General features: G+C 45.9%; 1 protein-coding gene across 2 annotated transcripts in view; it reads right to left on the bottom strand.

The window, feature by feature from the left end:
• Positions 1-12239, bottom strand: part of LOC134949558 (major histocompatibility complex class I-related gene protein-like) — a 99440-nt gene extending 87201 nt beyond the window's left edge. Inside the window, exon 1 of one of the 2 annotated variants that reach the window (XM_063938215.1) lies at positions 12071-12239. In XM_063938215.1, the coding sequence (XP_063794285.1) occupies positions 12071-12134 (64 nt within the window). In that variant the 5' untranslated portion in view covers positions 12135-12239. The remainder of the gene's footprint in view (positions 1-12070) is intronic. The other variant, XM_063938214.1, reaches the window with a different exon arrangement.
• Between the last annotated feature and the right edge of the window lie 6601 nt (positions 12240-18840).

Raw genomic sequence — 18840 nt, 5'->3', positions numbered from 1 at the left:
TCCTGGTGATACCTCTCCAACTCTAGTAATCCTATTTCCTAAGGTATATCGATACCGAAAAGATTTTCCTCTACTGGCTATGTGGCGTACGAGTTCGGTATCTGTAGGCATTCTATCTGCTCTGTGTGAAAAGGTCATGGTAAGGTTGCTCCATGACACTTCCCAATTTCCCGGTTTTCTAGGATTGGAGATATTAAAACATAAGAGGGACCTATCCACATGGTATTGGTGGAGCTTCAAACTAGGAGGGCTGGAGATGTTAAATCTCCGGTCCACCGGTCTCCCACCACTTAGCTCAAGTACCTCCCCTAACGTTAAAGGAAATGGTACTAGCCCTGATTTGCTGTGACCCTGAGGTACTTGAGAGCATACCCAACAATCGGTCTTGTTTAATACGTTACCCACTAGAGAGTGATAGTCACTCAATGGATGCCGGTCCATATGGATATTAAAACTAGATTGGCATTTCTTTATGCATCCATCTTCAACCAGATTATCACAGAGCCTACAGATACAATTTTCTTCAGCTAACAATCCATCACAATTTCTTCTATCGGATCGTTTTCTGATACTCGCCTTTGCTTGTTGGTTTGGTTGATCTTGGAAAACTACGCCTCCATCATCATAATCGGAACCCATTCCAGAACCTCTCTCGACCTCTATGGTACTCTCGCCGGAACAGACTGCTCTGGTCAACATCATGGTTAACATCAAAATCCGGATTACAGTCTCTTGGGGCAAGTCCATCTTTGAGGAGGAAATGGAGAAGAATGAGAAGGGGGAAAAAGAAATATCAAGGGAGAGGGGATGGGACGTGGAGAAAAACAATAAAAGGGAGAGGGGAGTCGACAGCTGCTTTCGATCTTCAAGGCTCAGGTGCTGCCTCAGTCCTCCTGGAACAGACACTCCAGTGATACAACCTCTACCGTCTGTTCCTTATCACGGGACTTCTCTGGATCAGCAACCTTTTTGCAGTGGGATGAATGGACCCAAGTCTCTCTCTCAGCAACCTTCAATGCTGTGGTGCTAGTCAATAAGACCTGGTATGGTCCTTCCCATCTATCAATAAGACAACCTGAGCGTAGAAAATTTCGTATCATTACATAATCCCCAGGTTCAATGTCATGACAATTACTATCTGGTAAATCAGGAATCACCAACTTCAGATTATCATTTTGATTCCTCAACTGCTTACTCATGTTAATCAAGTATTTTACAGTTACTTCATTGTTACATTTCAAATCATCCTGAGGGTTAATCATGACATGCGGTTGTCGACCAAACAGAATTTCAAAAGGAGACAGATTAAGAGGGGACCTGGGAGTGGTTCTGATGCTATACAAAACAATGGGTAAAGCTTCTGGCCACGTCAATCCTGTCTCTGCCATTACTTTACTCAATTTATTTTTAATAGTGCTGTTCACTCTTTCGACCTTCGCGCTCGCCTGTGGACGGTACGGAGTGTGTAGCTTGCTATCAATACCCATCAACTTACACATTCCTTGAAAGACATCACCTGTAAAATGGGTACCCCTATCACTTTCAATGATTCTAGGGATACCATATCTGCATACAAATTCCTGCACAATTTTCTTAGCTGTAAACATAGCGGTATTTGTAGCTGCTGGAAAAGCTTCGACCCAATTCGAGAAAACATCTATACAAACAAGTACATACTTCAAATTTCTACATGGGGGTAATTGGATGAAGTCAATTTGTATTACTTGGAAAGGGCCGCCGGCAGGTGGGATATGGGAGGGTTCTGTAGGTATTGCCTTTCCAATATTCTTTCTCAGACAGGTAAGGCATGACATTGCTCTTTTACCTGCATGAGAGGAGAATCCTGGGGCGCACCAGTATGCTCTTACCAATTTGCACATCCCCTCCTTGCCTAGATGAGTCAGCCCGTGAGCTGCTTCAGCCAGACATGGAAGGTATGCCCTGGGGACCACTGGTTTACCATGTCCATCCGTCCAGAGCCCTGAGGACTCCTGGCCATATCCCTTTGCCCTCCAGACTGCTCTTTCCTGGGTGGAACACAAATTCTGCATCTCACACAACTTCTGTGTGTTGATGGTATTAAATACCATCAACTGTGTGGCGTTTGTCTGTATGGGGGTAGCAGCTGCAAGCTTTGCGGCTTCGTCTGCTCGGCTGTTACCAAGGGATACTGGGTCTTGGCTATATGTATGTGCTTTACATTTGATAACAGCCACTCTGTCGGGTTCCTGTATCGCTGTTAGAAGCCTTTTTATATGAGCTGCATGCGCTATCGGTGTACCAGCTGCCGTCATGAAATTTCTGAGCCGCCATAGGGCTCCGAAATCATGTACTACCCCGAACGCGTATCTAGAATCGGTGTAGATATTGGCAGACTTACCCTTAGCCAATTCACATGCTCTGGTTAGGGCGACCAGTTCAGCAACCTGGGCTGAGTGAGGTGGGCCTAGCGGTTCCGCTTCTATGGTGTCTTGGTCATCTACGACTGCGTATCCAGTACACAAGTCTCCCGAGTCTGACTGTCTGTGACAACTACCGTCCGTGTAGAACGTGAGTTCAGCATCTTCCAGTGGATTGTCACTGATGTCAGGCCTTGCGGTAAAATTTTGGGTCAAATATTCCATACAATCATGTGCATCTTCCTTTGCATTAAATCCTCCTTCCCCATCACTCTCACCTTCCACCCTTTGTGTCTGTCCAGGCACACCTGGGAGAAATGTTGCAGGATTTAATGCACTGCATCTCCTTATGGTGATGTTTACGGGGGCCATTAGTGCTAATTCCCATCTCGTAAACCTGGCTGATGAGACGTGTCTGGTTTGGGCAGAATTCAATAAGGCCGATACTGCATGTGGTGTATGGATTGTGAGGTTGTGGCCTAGCACGACATCTTCGCTTTTCGTCACTAGCAATGCTATCGCCGCAACACTACGCAAGCATGTGGGGAGGGATCGCGCTACCGTATCTAGCTGCGCGCTGTAGTATGCAACTGGTCTGCTGGCATCACCGTGTTTTTGTGTTAGTACCCCTGCTGCGCACCCAGCACTTTCTGTTCCGTATAGTTCAAAGGGTTTCCCATAGTCTGGCATACCTAGTGCTGGTGCCTGCGTTAGGCATTGCTTGAGTCTCTCAAATGCTGTTTCGGATTCGTCTGTATGCGAAATCCGATCAGGTTTGTTTGAGGAGACCATTTCCTGCAAAGGTAACGCCAATATGGAAAACCCTGGGATCCAATTACGGCAATACCCACACATTCCTAAAAACGTCCTTATCTGTTGCTGGGTTTGTGGCAGTGTCATGTCTCTAATGGCTTGGATTCTATCAGCGGTCAGGTGTCTCAGTCCTTGTGTTAGACAGTGTCCCAAATATTTTACCTTAGTCTGGCATAATTGCAACTTGTCTTTGGAAACCTTGTGACCTGTGTCTGAAAGATGAAACAGGAGCTGTTTCGTATCCTTCAGGGAAGCTTCCAGTGAATCTGAACACAGCAGTAAATCATCCACATACTGTATCAATACTGATCCACTCTCTGGTTGAAAAGACTGTAAACAATCATGCAAAGCCTGAGAAAATATACTTGGACTATCTATGAAACCTTGGGGTAATCGAGTCCACGTGTATTGGACTCCTCTGTATGTGAATGCAAACAAATATTGGCTGTCAGGGTGCAGAGGTACCGAAAAGAAAGCGGAGCAGAGGTCAATAACAGTGAAAAATTTGGCAGTGGGAGGAATTTGCATTAGGATGACAGCTGGATTAGGCACTACAGGGAACTGACTCTCAACTATTTTGTTAATCCCCCTTAGATCCTGCACTAGCCTGTAACCCCTCCCCCCACTCTTTTTAACAGGGAAGATGGGACTATTTGCTGTGCTGGATGTTCTTACTAGAATGCCCTGTTGTAGCAAGCGCTCTATTACGGGAAAAACTCCTAACTCCACCTCTGGCTTCAGAGGATACTGTGGGATTTTTGGAGCTATCCTACCATCTTTTACTTGTACTACTACAGGAGCTACGTTTGCCATTAATCCAGTGTCCTGTCCATCTTTTGTCCAAAGTGACTCTGGTATCTGAGATGTCATCTCTTCTACTTGGGATGGATTCCTATTTGTCATAATGGTATGTGACATTAATTTTGATGGGGAGTCTAACATGTCTCGCACTTCCTGAGCGTGATTCTCAGGTATGTCCAAGAATACACCTTCAGGAGTACAATAAATGACGCAACCCATTTTACATAGTAAGTCTCTTCCCAGGAGATTGGTTGGTGCCGATGCAGCCAGCAAAAAGGAATGCTTGGTATGCAAAGGCCCTATTGTAATCTCGGCTGGTTTGCTAACAGGGTAGTGCTGGACTACTCCTGTTACTCCCATGGCTGGAACTGTCCTACCAGTGGTTCTCATGCCCACTGTCGAATTTATCACTGACTTGGCCGCCCCTGTGTCTACAAGAAAGTTTAAAGTTTTACCAGCTACATTGATTGCAATCTCTGGTTCACTTCCAAGACTAGCAATCAATTTAACTGGTTGCAGATTACAGGTATGACCACACCCCTATTGGGTATGCTGACCTCCCTGAATCCCATTGGCAGCAACTACTTGTGCGGGGGTTAGCTGGGAACTACCAGAGGCATGCCAATCTCTGTTCGGGGGATATCTTTTTGTTTCCCCTGTATGTGGCTCAAAACTCCGCCTCTGTGGACCCTGCTCCCAATGTCGTGTGTTGTGTTGTTGTCTAGGGGGTTGAAAAGATCTTTGTACATTCTTTGATCTACATTCTCGTGCAAAGTGTCCCAGTTTGTTACAAGAAAAACATGTTATTCCACTTGCCTTACCCACAGGATTCGGTGGTACATACGCAGGCTGCCTTGTGGTCAGCGCCTGTATACTTACGGACATCAACTTATCACTTTGCGACTCCCTGTGCCTAGTGATGTTTTTGTCGTGATCAACAGCAGCCTCTCTCAAGCCGGACACTGACAGACCTCGCCAGCATGGCTGCGTGGTCTGAACCCTAGTCTTTAATGTTTCTTTCAAACCATCCATTAGTACAGACACTGCTACTTCCCGATGGTTTGGGTTGGTCTTTATGTCCTCTATACCAGTGTACTTTGCCATTTCTGATAGTGCCCGGTGGAAATATTCAGCTGCCGTTTCGGATTCTTTTTGTTTAATGGAAAATATTTTATTCCATTTAACAACGGCTGGGAAATACTCTTTTAGCTGTAAATTTATCCTTTTTACATTATCCTTATTGTACACGTCTGTAAGCGGTACATCTTTATCCAATACACAGTCAGCTAAAAACTGAGTTGCATCGACATTGGAAGGTAAACAAGCTCTTAGCAGTATCTGCCAATCCTTGTTGTTGGGCTCTACTGTGTTACCTAAATCCCTAATGTATTTTTGGCTAGCAACTAAGTCCTTCCTGGGGTCAGGAAATTCGGACACTATTGTTCTTAATTCCATTCGGGAAAATGGGGTGTACATGGCAATGTTCCTTATGGGAGTGACTCCAGACACATCTGTTTTTCCATTGGGAACTGCTATTACCCTTACAGGAGCAATTCTAACAGCCTCTTCCTGTGTAGATTCTACAACTTGTGGTACAATGGTTTCAGTGTAGTGCATGGTGCCGTACTTACCCGTTGACACGACCTCACCTATCCCTCCGCTAGGGGCTTTCACTAATCTCGTGGGTGTCGCTGTGCCTACTGGAGTCTCTGCTATGGTGGCCGCAAGAGAGAGCGCTGAAATTGTTGCCGAATCGTCTTCTTGATCACACTCCTGAGGAAGGTTCAAAACAGGGTACAACTTGCACGGGTTAATACTTGCATGAGTTATTTGGTTAACATCATTAACATTTACAGTGTTACTAAGAGTTTGTGTTTTACAACCCAGTGCGTTTCTCTCCGCAATCAACTTCTCTCCTGCAATGTATGGTGGAGGAGGAGCTGTGGCAATCAACTTCCTGACTGCCCCAGATCCTGCCGCCAGAGCCAAACCTCTCTGTATCTCACCTTCCTGGTGCCATAACTGTAAGTAATCATGATGCTGAATTCGTCTCTTTGATGATTTTACGAGACATATCCTCCTCCTTAAATTTTGTAACACCTCTGGACTGAAGCTACCTATTCTTGGGAACTTGTCCCTGTCTTGTGCAGTCATTCTCTCCCATTCATCACATAAAACCTCTGTGTGACTACCGTATTTTTCACACATTACATATCGTGCCGACCCAACTGGTCGGTTCACAGAATCAACCTGAACCTGGGTTGATCGCCCCCTACCTGAGCAACTGGCCCCCATAGTCTGTAGGTGTTGCTTAGTCCTCCTTGGATTTTCTGTATCAAGGTTTTCAGCAAGCCTTTACAGACAACCAAATTACTCCACAGTAGGCCGGCGGTGGCGGTTTACCGAGTACCCCACTCACTCGCCCACCTCGACCAATACGACCTGATCACACCGATATGGTGCTGGCGTACTCGATACAGGGCCCCTATGGAACCTTCAGTTTACTGGAACATATGAGGGTTACCCGCAGGACACTTACTCTTTCCAGTAAAGTTGGGGTTGTTAGATAGTTCCTGAGTGACCAGCGAACTTCCCTTCCAAAAATAAAAAATTACACAAATCACGTCAGAATGTACAAATAGCGTTTGTGACCACTTTTACTCTAATGGTAATAGGTCAGATTACTAACTATTGCACACAATTACGTGCGGTCTAATCGTTCAGTACACGAGCACTACTTGTCATGTACTGAAAGATCAATGGAATCGATGTTTCCGGCCGCGATTCCTTCAGCAAGAGCTTGTATGGCCTATATGGGTTCTGCACCAACACCCCAGGCGTTGTGCCACTGGACTTTTATAGCGGACCTCTTTGTCTACCTTATGACCTCCTGGTCTTGTTACCTTATGACCTCCTGGTCTTGTTACCTTATGGTCCGCTATACTCTAATGCTCAAATATTATTTAACTAGAGATGCCTCCCTAGCCACCGTATATGTCACTTACACGTGTGTCCCTTGACGAGTACTCGGATTTCCTTGTGGTTCCACCTTTTAAATTGTATAAACACACTCACTCAACACATGTACACTTCGTTTCTATGTCTATTTCTGCGCAGAAATTGTCTTCAGGCCAAAAGTGTTACCAATTAGGAGCAGGATCTGTTAAACTAAATTTCAGATTTTCCAAAAATAGATTTGCGTTATTTACCGCGTCGCGTTATCTACCGCTGTGCGTTAATTATCGCCTTTGCGTTACTTCACTTTATCACAACTTGAGCTACGTGGGCGTAACCGGACGCTACGTTGCGTAATGTACGCTGCGTGCGTCTGCCTTTTGGATTGCGTACGCTAGTCTTTGTTAGCGACACGTGTACGCAATGCAAAGGATCCACCGTAACACAATATACTTTTATCAATGTAAATGATCCCTGATCATCTACTGCAATCCACACTGACTGCCTTGTTTTCCAGGCAAACCGTGTGTTGTTCTATACTTTAACTATTACCTCTACTATTAAATAACAGCAAATCTCCTTTTAGCCCTTTCTATCAACTATAAAAATTGGCAAACAGGAATAGTGATATACGAAAAATGAAATATACAAGTGAAAAGAAATGCAGGTATATGCGTGCGTACGCAAGACAAAAGAAAAATAAACAGTTTTAAAAAGACACAAGCGTTTTGTTCTTACTTCCGGTTACCGGGTTCCTTCAGCACTCTTTACCTAAGTGAAGCAGACGCTTATCCTGCCAGCACTATGAGACAATCTCCCACCCTTTGCTGGGGGATAATGTCTGCTGATCTACCTAGTGCAGATGTGAAAAGTATAGGACGGGCCCCCAATTGACAATGCTAAATTCCTTTGTCGTATAAACAACCCTTTATGAAGCTAAGAACACTGTACGCTGTTTGCTTAAGAAGTACCGTAATGGTACGCTATCTGCGTAGCGATCGCTCAGCCGTAGGCGAGACGCTCAAGCGTCACGTTCGCTCACGGCCCAGTGATCACAGGACACGTTATTGGTTATGTCTAGGGGAACGATTCGCTGCAGCGTAGCGTACGCTCGAGACCACGAGGAGGTCACCAGCGATGCAGACGCTTACAACACTATACCTATGTGTTAAAACCTTATACCAATAAAATACACTGAATACCTTAATGTGAGTACAGGGTGTAAGTGCAACCTTGTGTAACCTGACTATCTACAAAGCTGCTTGAGCGTCACCGACGCTCAAGTGAACACTTAACACTATAGAAAATACACAGATACTGGTTTAGGTTCCAAGGCCTATTAACTGTATTACATCTAATATACTTGTAAAAGGGGATAACAGTACATATGATACACTCCAATATAACAGAGACTTCCTAACCACAGAACTAAACTATAAATACAAAAAGACAATACTACACTGACCTAAATGCAATACAATACAATACTATGAGAGATAGAGAGAGAGAGAGAGAGAGAGAGAGAGACGGAGAGAGAGAGAGAGAAATTGGCTCACAGAAAGACAATGATTATGGAGAGAAACTTACGCACAAAGGGTATGATCGCCAGCGCCTCGATATCCAGCTCCCGATTATCAGCAGATAACCGTTGATGAGAGAGTGAGTTTGGATATGGTCGGCCTGCCTATTTATGCCCCACACACAATGCAATCTCATAGTCCCTACAATCCCATTGTTCATTGGCCGAAGGAATTCGGCCCTGCATCATAGCAAAAGGTCATAGGGTGATTCATACAGGTGGGCTGTGACGATTTCCAACAGCTCAGGTGGGTGGGAAACTGGGTTTCCCGCCGCATACCTGAGTATGTGTAAATCATAGAAATGGACATAAACTTCTTATGTCCATAACTATTCGCACGAGCGATTAATACGCTCCAAACCAACACCGGAATATTGCTAATTAAATACTCTTCCGATGGGTACCAAACACTGCTGTATGATTCCTGTTAGACCCTTCGTACGATGCAAAGAGGGATTCCTCAGCTCAGGGACCTTCTATATTAACTAAACTTTCAGAAACTACCAAAGGGACCATGATCTATAAACTACATTAATTGTGAACATTTGTAACAAATGAGTCGCATGCTACGATCACATAAACTCTACCGTAAATACGCATACCGCGCGTGCGAGTGCACGCTATTGCGGGTATGCGCTTCCACGGGAGAGCGTACGCACGCGCAGCACAGACCAGTGTGCGGTGCAAATATGGCATCGTGCATAGAGACATTTTTCTGACTTCGACAGTGTGGAGCTACTCTAAAACTGCTAAGAGAGGTTTGTAATCGCAATATTGCGAATACATCGTTCGCAATTTTAAGATGCTAAGATTCACTCCCAGTAGGCGGCGGCTTAGCGTGTGCAACTCTGCTAAATTCGCCTTGCGAGCGATCAACTCGGAATGAGGGCCAATGTACAGCGTTCAGCAGGGATAAAGCAATCCTCACTCGTCACAGAGCAGACCTGCAGAGAGTTCAAATGGCGACTTTGGTTTTCTTTCCTAGGAAGTACTGCCCATTACTTAAATTCTGAGGAACTCTTTAAGTTGGTCATATGGTGTTTCGGAATCAAACAATAGATCGTTAACAACCCAATGATGAACGTTATATTGTTTGGTTAAGATTAAACAGTATGTATGCTCTATATATCGTTTGTCCGGGAGTTCAAGGGAAATCAGAACAACCACTGCATCGTTTGCAAATCGTCTAATGTGTACCCATCTGAACCTGGTATGCGTACAATGGGGGTCATTCCGAGTTGATCGCTCGCTAGTTACTTTTAGCAGCCATGCAAACGCATAGTCGTTGCCCACTCGCATTGCAAGTGTGCGAACGCCTGTGCAGCCGAGTACAGCAAAAACATTTTGTGCAGTTTCAGAGTAGCTCTGGACTTACTCAGCCCTTGCGATCACTTCAGTCTACTTAGTCCCGGAATTGACGTCAGACACCCGCCCTGCAAACGCCTGTACACGCATGCGTTTTCCCTACCACTCCCAGAAAACGGTCAGTTGACACCCATAACTGCCCTCTTTCTGTCACTCACCTTGCGTTCGGCTATGCGAATGGATTTTTTGCTAAATCCATCGCCCTGCACCGATCCTCTTTGTACCCGTACGACGCGCCTGCGCAGTTTTGCTGGTTTTTTACCTGATCGTTGCGCTGCAAAAAACGGCAGTGAGCGATCAACTCGGAAGGACCCCCTATGAATCTTTTCCATCTGTACTATACCCTTTTGCACATATATTGTATTGAGAATTGCAAAATTGCACCAAATGTCTTCCACATAGGTACTGGCTGCCAGGCGTGGTTATGATTGACTGATGAGGTCTTGTCTGAGAGACCGAAACTTCAGCTGCTGATAAGTATCCGATTCACTAGGAGCGCTATAGTGGCATAGGATTATTATTAGGATTATTGCCTAATGGTACAGTTCATTGAGTTTTTGTTGATTGTCTTGTGAGCCCTAAATTTTTTAAGGTTCATTTTGAAACTATTTTTTTTACAAGAGTTTCTCAAAAAGGGCTCTCTTTTCTCAGAATTTTGACATTTTAAAAGATCCACTGGCGTGATCCTGTCCTGTAATTCGCAATTTGTGGACCAAAGTTTTCAATTTGCTTTCCCGCTTTACAGGGGTGAACCTTACTTGACTTCCGCATATTGGCCCTCATTCCGAGTTGTTGCTCGCAAGCTGCTTTTAGCAGCTTTGACCACGCTAAGCCGCTGCCCTCTGGGAGTGAATCTTAGCTTCTTAAAATAGCGAACGACGTATTCGCAATATTGCGATTAAACACCTCTTAGCAGTTTCAGAGTAGCTTCAGACTTACTCGGCATCTGCGATCAGTTCAGTGCTTCTCGTTCCTGGTTTGACGTCACAAACACACCCAGCGTTCGCCCAGACACTCCCCCGTTTCTCCAGCCACTCCTGCGTTTTTTCCGGAAACGGTAGCGTTTTTCCCACACGCCCATAAAACGGCCAGTTTCCGCCCAGTAACACCCATTTCCTGTCAATCACATTACGATCACCAGAACGATGAAAAAGCCGTGAGTAAAAATCCTAACTGCTTAGCAAATTTACTTGGCGCAGTCGCAGTGCGGACATTGCGCATGTGCACTAAGCGGAAAATCGCTGCGATGCGAAGAAATTTACCGAGCGAACAACTCGGAATGAGGGCCATTGCCCTTAACTTCCACTACCCTGCCTCTCTCCAACCACACGGCAGATACGTCACATGACATATATTTATTGCCACTAGGTCAGCTATTGCCCGATATTGGAAGAATTCAGCCCTTCCGTCCCTTACTAAGATAATTACCAGCAGTGGCTTCAAATGCTCCCCGTCAGCCTCCTTACCTATTGGTGGCCATTCCGAGTTGTTCGCTCGCTAGCAGTTTTTAGCAGCAATGCAAACGCTATGACGCCTCCCACTGGGAGTGTATTTTAGCTTAGCAGAAGTGCGAACGAAAGGATCGCAGAGCGGCTACAAAGTTTTTTTGTGCAGTTTCTGAGTAGCTCTAAACCTACTCAGCGCTTGCGATCACTTCAGACTGTTTAGTTCCTGTTTTGACGTCACAAACACGCCCTGCGTTCGTCCAGCCACGCCTGCATTTTTCCTGGCACGCCTGCGTTTTTACGAACACTCCCGGAAATCGGTCAGTTGACACCCAGAAATGCCCTCTACCTGTCAATCACTCTGCGGCCAGCAGTGCGACTGAAAACCTTCGCTATACCCTGTGTGAAACTACTTCAGCCGTTGTAATAATACGCCGCGCGTGCGCATTTCACCGCATATGCATGCGCAGAAGTGCCGTTTTTTTGCCTTAACGCTGCACAGCGAATGAATGCAGCTTGCGATCAACTCGGAATGACCACCCTGGAGCAATCCAATGGTGTAACCAACAGCAACCAGTTGGGCTTTATTACCTTTATCTCATTTGCACTAGATTCATTAAAGTTAAAATCTGATTGGTAACTGCAAACAAACAAAGCACAACGAGTGCAGAAGAGTTAATAAAATACATTGAGTGTTAGCTCTGTGACCTTACCTGCAAAGACATAGGGAGTAGACAGGAAAAGCAGAAGAACGCCAAACACTCTATATATCTCCATCTTTAAGCAGGTGCCCTCTCTTCTGCACAGAGCTCTGGTGTTTCTGATCCATGATACAACTGGTGTAACATAAGGCTGGCATCACCCTCTGTGTGGTGCAATCCATCAGATTTAGGGTGTGTCTACAGAAGCCAGGCAATGCCAGGAGACATTCCCTCTTACTATAGAAGACAATGTGCATACCTGACAATTATCCCACGGGTTCAGGTGAAGCCATGTCTGAAATGCCACCTAGTAATGCAGGTTGGAATCAGTAAGAAAATGAGCAGTGAAAAGTGAGTGTATAATCTTCAGCCAGAAAATCCTCAAGTAGCATCAAGTTTCCCAACACCTTTTACAGTTGTCGCCAGTATAATATGTCATTCTATACAGAAATCAAATAATACCCACATAAGCACTAAATCCACCTGTGTTGTATATTTATGCCTCTGTCTATCAATGTATTTTGTGTTCCATCTCTGCGGTTTTATGGCACAAATACCCAGCCCTTAAAAGTATTTTAATTGGCCGTTTTTGCAAGATCATTATTACGCTCCAAAATTTGTTGAATTCCTTGCATCGTTTGGTAAATAGAGTATGTCAGGTGTGAGCTTTACCATCATATCTGTGTCCATACGCTGGCCTGGGAACGTCTCCTCCATCCACCGGATGGCGCCAGCCAGTTTACCACACTCACAGTACAATCACCATTGCTTATGTGCTATTTCTTGGCACTGGCCATCTGGAACTTAAGCCTTGTTTGTTACTATAAGGAAAAATAATGTTCTTCATGATTACCATAGAAACCCTATAGTGGTGGGTAATACATGGATGAAGAGGGCTCCAAGGAATCAATAGGAGCATCATGTGATCTGCTCACATCCTGGGATACCCCTCCTTAGCCAGGTAAGTCCTGCTGCAGGCGAGTCCCCTGGCCGCTCAATATATTGTGTTGCAGCTATACAGGGGTGGATTGGGATGGAAAACCAGCCAGTGGAAATATATGGAAGCAGCCCTAATGGGGAAGCAGTCTGATGAGGGGGTGAGGTCTGTTGCGGGGGACGGGGTTACTCCTTGTAGGGCCTGATTGTACGCAGTTGCGGCCTTCCTTGTGTCTTTTACTGGCGTTGTGTCTGAGACCAAGGGTGGATTGGGAACTAAAAGTGGCTCTGTAAAATGTTGAATTAGTGTCCTGACATGGGCAGGGCAAGAGGTATAACATACCGTGTAGCCATGTCGGCCTACCAGGAATCTTCCTGGTGAGCCCTATGGCCAATCCGCCCCTGCAGCTATATGTGTTAGGCGCCGGGGTCCGCGCGGCCGTGCGGCCCGGCGCCTAGCAACCAGAGACGCAGGGCGCACGGAGCCGCTCAGACCCTAGCAACAGGAACGCCACGGTCAGACTGCATTCCCTGTTGCTGGGTCTTAATTAATCAGTGCCTGTGTGTTCTGGCCATGCAGCATGCAGCTGCACGGCATCATCATGTAATTACCCTGTCTGGATCAGGATTGGAGGGCTCTCAAATATAAGCACTCCCAGGACTTCTCACAGACGCCGGTGATAGCTTCCTGTTTGCCTGTGTCTGCTGCAGAGAAAGTTCCCAGTCCCGGTCTATCCGTTTGTTCCTGTTATCAGTGATCCTGTACTCGGAAGTTACCATCTATTCCTGGAGTCTGACCGAGCACCTTTAACATCTGGTGGTGTTCGTGAGTCGCGGCGCAGCCGTGTGTTTCGGCTTGTCCGCTATAACTTATTATTTTGTTTATATTGTGTTCTGGAGCTTTGCGGAGGATTCCGCTTCCACAAGATCCACTCTGGTGTCCAGCGGTGCCGGATAGGAGTGTCGGATCAGTGGATCTTTGGTTGTCCTTTTCCCTGGCGGCTAGTCCGCACATACCTTTTGATTTAGTTAAGTTAGCTTGTAACCCCTGGCTTGGTTGCTTAGTCAGAGGGCCCCTTGTTATCACCCTGTCTCGGACTTCCCCTTGTCTCCCATTAAGACCTGCGGGGGCATCGGGGTTGGGCAGACATAATCCGCCCTTCGAACGCGGCTGCCATGGGCTCAAGCAACCATAGTCTCGCAGGGGATTTCTGATAACACGGGCGAGACAACGGAGTTAGGGCGCCAGGGGTTACTAGGCTCTCCAGCTCCCACAACCTGTATATGGTTCCTGTACTCAGATCCCTGCCATAAGATCTTCTCCAGTCTGGAGTACAGGAATCGTAACATTATCACCGGCCAGACAAAAGAAAAAATTTCAACAGGAGTTAATTTTTTCACTTATCCAGTTGGGAGAATTTTGTCGGCCTCATGAATCCCACCGGTGTTGGGCCAAATCCTGGCCAGTTTCTGGTTAGTCAGATTCAGGAACTTACCCAGATGGTTCAGGATCTGTCCCTCCGGGTGAGCTCACAGGAAGATCTGTTACGGACTTCCCCGAGGGTCATCCCTGAACCAAAAATGCATCTGCCTGACCGTTTTTCTGGGGATAGAAAACAGTTTTTTAATTTTAAAGAGTCTTGTAAACTGTATTTTCGTTTAAGACCAGTCTCCTCAGGTACTGAGGCTCAGCGGGTTGGAATTATAATTTCTCTGCTTCAGGGGGATCCTCAGACCTGGGCTTTTGGTTTAAAGACAGACGATCCAGCCTTATCGTCTGTAGACGCCTTTTTAAGATCTTTAGGGCTATTGTATGACGACCCTGATAGAGAGGCATCCGCAGAAAGTCAGTTGCGTGCTCTAAGACAGGGTAGGAATCCTGCAGAGAATTATTGTACGGAGTTTCGCCGTTGGTCGAACGACTGTGGCTGGAATGACCCTGCCCTGCGCAGTCAGTTTCGCCTCGGCTTATCTGAATCTATAAAAGACAGCCTCCTTCAGTATCCCGCTCCTGAGACCCTTGATAAACTCATGGAGCTCTCTATTAAAATAGATCGTCGGCTCAGAGAGCGGAGGACTGAAAAAGGGGCATCTGTAGTTTCTTTTCCCTGTGTTCCTTCCGTTCCTGTAGACATGGGGGAGCCTATGCAGATTGGTCTCTCCAAATTGTCTCCGGAAGAAAGAACCAGGAGGCAAAATTCTGGTCTGTGTTTGTACTGCGGAGGTAAGGGACATTTTGCCCGTAGTTGCCCAAACAAGTCGGGAAACTTCCTGACCAAGTGAATAGTGAGGGGGTTCACTTTGGTCTACAGCTCATCTCCTCAAATAATTCACTGTTGGTTCCTGCTAAAGTTTCTTATGACAGCCTCTGTTCCTCGGTCTCTGCTTTTGTGGACAGTGGAGCTGCAGGAAACTTTATGGACTTAACATGGGCCAAGGCCTTAGGTATTCCTCAGCTTACCTTAGGTAGGTGTATCACCATGCATGGTTTAGATGGGAGTCCCTTATCCAATGGGGTTATTTCTCTATGTACACCTCCAGTTTTGCTCTCGGTGGGAGCTCTACATTCTGAAAAGATTGAGTTTTTTCTTACCCATTGTCCAGCAGTTCCTGTGGTTCTGGGTCACCCTTGGCTGGCCTTTCATAATCCCATCATTGATTGGCAGTCTGGGGAGATCCTACAATGGAGTACCATCTGTGATAAAGAATGTATTACACTTCCCATTCGAGTAGCTGCTGCCAGCTCCGCACATATTCCTGGAGAATACCATGATTTTTTGGATGTGTTTTCCAAGGGCAATGCTGATATTTTGCCTCCCCATAGGCCTTATGATTGTACCATTGAGTTAATTCCTGGTGCCACGTTGCCTAAGGGAAGGTTATATGCATTGTCTGGTCCTGAAACGGTGGCCATGAATGAGTATGTGAAAGAAAGTCTTGAGAAAGGGTTTATCAGGCCATCTAAATCCCCTTTAAGTGCAGGTTTCTTCTTCGTAGAGAAGAAGGATGGTTCCCTCAGACCCTGCATTGACTTTCGAGCCTTGAATAAGATCTCAGTAAAAAATACTTACCCCCTACCGCTGATCTCTGTCCTCTTTGATCAGCTACGTTCGGCTGTTATTTTTTCTAAGATTGACCTAAGAGGAGCATATAATCTCATTAGAATCAGGTCAGGGGATGAGTGGAAAACGGCATTCAGTACTCAATCAGGCCACTATGAGTATCTGGTCATGCCATTCGGCCTATCTAACGCTCCGGCAGTCTTTCAGGATCTCATTAATGATGTGCTCCGTGAGTTTCTGGGAAGATTCGTCGTGGTCTATTTAGACGACATTTTGATATATTCTGACTCTGTAGAACAACATGTTACCCAGGTGCGTCAGGTGCTTAAGAAATTACGTGAAAATCACTTGTATGCCAAACCGGAGAAGTGTGAATTTCACGTCACGGAGGTATCCTTTTTAGGGTACATTATTTCCCCTCGGGGATTCCGAATGGAACCTAAGAAGCTCCAAGCCATCCTGAGTTGGGCGCAACCCACTAACTTAAAAGCAATTCAGCGCTTTTTAGGGTTTGCAAACTATTATAGAAGGTTTATTCACTCTTTCTCTGACCTAGTTGCTCCCATTGTGGCGCTCACTAAGAAGGGAGCGGATCCTACCAATTGGTCATGTGAAGCTAAAGCATCTTTTCAGGCCTTGAAACAAGCCTTTGTCTCAGCCCCTGTCCTTAGACATCCCAACCCAGAATTGCCTTTCATCATTGAGGTAGATGCCTCGGAGGTTGGTGTAGGGGCTGTCCTTTCTCAGAAGGATCCAGATTCCCTTGAGTTACATCCTTGTGCCTTTATGTCCAGGAAATTCTCGTCTGCTGAATCCAACTACGATGTTGGTAATCGGGAGTTGCTGGCTATTAAATGGGCTTTTGAGGAGTGGAGACATTGGCTTGAAGGAGCGACCCATACCATTTCAGTTTTGACGGATCACAAAAATCTTCAATACATTGAATCAGCTAAGCGACTGAATGCCCGACAGGCTCGTTGGGCTTTATTTTTTACTCGTTTCAAATTCATTATCACCTTCAGACCTGGTTCCAAGAATACCAAGGCAGATGCCCTCTCACGCAGTTTTCTTCCCGTTCAAGACAACAGTCCTGTTACTCCCATACTTCCGCCTTCAGTCATTCAGGCAGGTCTCACACAGGATGTTTTCTCTCAATTGAAGCTGCTTCAACATCAAGCTCCGGGAAATACTCCTGCTGGTCGTCTTTTTGTTCCTGAGTTTTTGAGAGCAACTGTTTTGGAGGAATTTCATGATAGCAAAGTTGCAGGGCATCTGGGAGTCGCTAAAACTTTGGAATTGGTATCCCGCTCAGTGTGGTGGCCTGGTCTTTCTAAAGACATTAAAGAATTTGTTTTTTCGTGTCAGGTCTGTGCACAGCATAAAGTTCCTCGCTCTTTACCTATTGGTCAACTTATGCCATTGAATGTTCCTCTTAGACCATGGTCGCATATCTCCATGGATTTTGTGGTGGATCTCCCTCTGTCAGCTGGATGCACAGTCATATGGGTGGTAGTGGACCGTTTTAGTAAGATGGCTCATTTTGTTGGTCTTCCCCGATTGCCATCTGCCCAGGGATTGGCAGTCTTGTTCCTCCGTCATGTTTTCAGACTCCATGGGTTACCCACTGATATTGTTTCTGACAGGGGTCCACAATTCATTGCACAATTTTGGAAGTCTTTTTGTGCTTCGTTAAAGATGAAATTATCATTAACCTCCGGTTATCATCCACAATCAAATGGACAGACTGAGCGAGTGAACCAATCCCTAAAACAATATTTACGTTTGTACTCGGCCAAACTCCAAAATGACTGGTCTGAGTTTCTTCCATTGGCAGAGTTTGCTTATAATAATGCCTGTCATTCCTCCACCAATGTATCTCCATTTTTTGCAGTTTTTGGTTTCCACCCCAGAGCTAATTCATTTTTCCAACATTCCTCTGTCTCCTCTCTGGCCCTGACCTCTCATCTTAAACTTATTTGGAAAAGAGTGCACATTGCTCTCAGAAAAGCAGCTTTCAGGGAGAAAAAATTTTCTGACAGGCTCCGGCGGCCGTGCACTTTTAAAGTAGGAGACAGGGTGTGGCTGTCGACTCGCAATATCAAACTTCGACAAACCTCAGCCAGATTGGGTCCTAGATTTATTGGACCATTTCTCATTATCAAAAAAGTCAATCCAGTTGCTTTCCGGTTACAGCTACCAAAAACTTTACGGATCGGAAATACCTTCCATTGCTCTTTGCTCAAACCATATGTTTCATCTAGCAGATTTCCTCGTAAAAAACCTCAGGGGAGATCACCAGTTAATGTACAGGGTCAGCAGGAGTTCGTGGTTGAGAAGGTTCTCGATTCCAAGTTGTCCCGGGGTCGGCTCTATTTTTTGGTGCATTGGAGAGGTTATGGTCCTGAGGAAAGGTCGTGGGTCCTAGATGAGGACCTTCATGCCCCTAGACTAAAAAGGGCATTTTTTCAAGAATTTCCTCAGAAACCCGGATTTAGGGGTTCCTTGACCCCTCCTCAAGGGGGGGGTACTGTTAGGCGCCGGGGTCCGCGCGGCCGTGCGGCCCGGCGCCTAGCAACCAGAGACGCAGGGCGCACGGAGCCGCTCAGACCCTAGCAACAGGAACGCCACGGTCAGACTGCATTCCCTGTTGCTGGGTCTTAATTAATCAGTGCCTGTGTGTTCTGGCCATGCAGCATGCAGCTGCACGGCATCATCATGTAATTACCCTGTCTGGATCAGGATTGGAGGGCTCTCAAATATAAGCACTCCCAGGACTTCTCACAG

The sequence above is a fragment of the Pseudophryne corroboree genome, chromosome 8 (genome assembly GCF_028390025.1).
Source record: "Pseudophryne corroboree isolate aPseCor3 chromosome 8, aPseCor3.hap2, whole genome shotgun sequence".
Taxonomy (NCBI): Eukaryota; Metazoa; Chordata; class Amphibia; order Anura; family Myobatrachidae; genus Pseudophryne; species Pseudophryne corroboree.
This window is presented reverse-complemented; position numbering and strand designations above follow the sequence as displayed.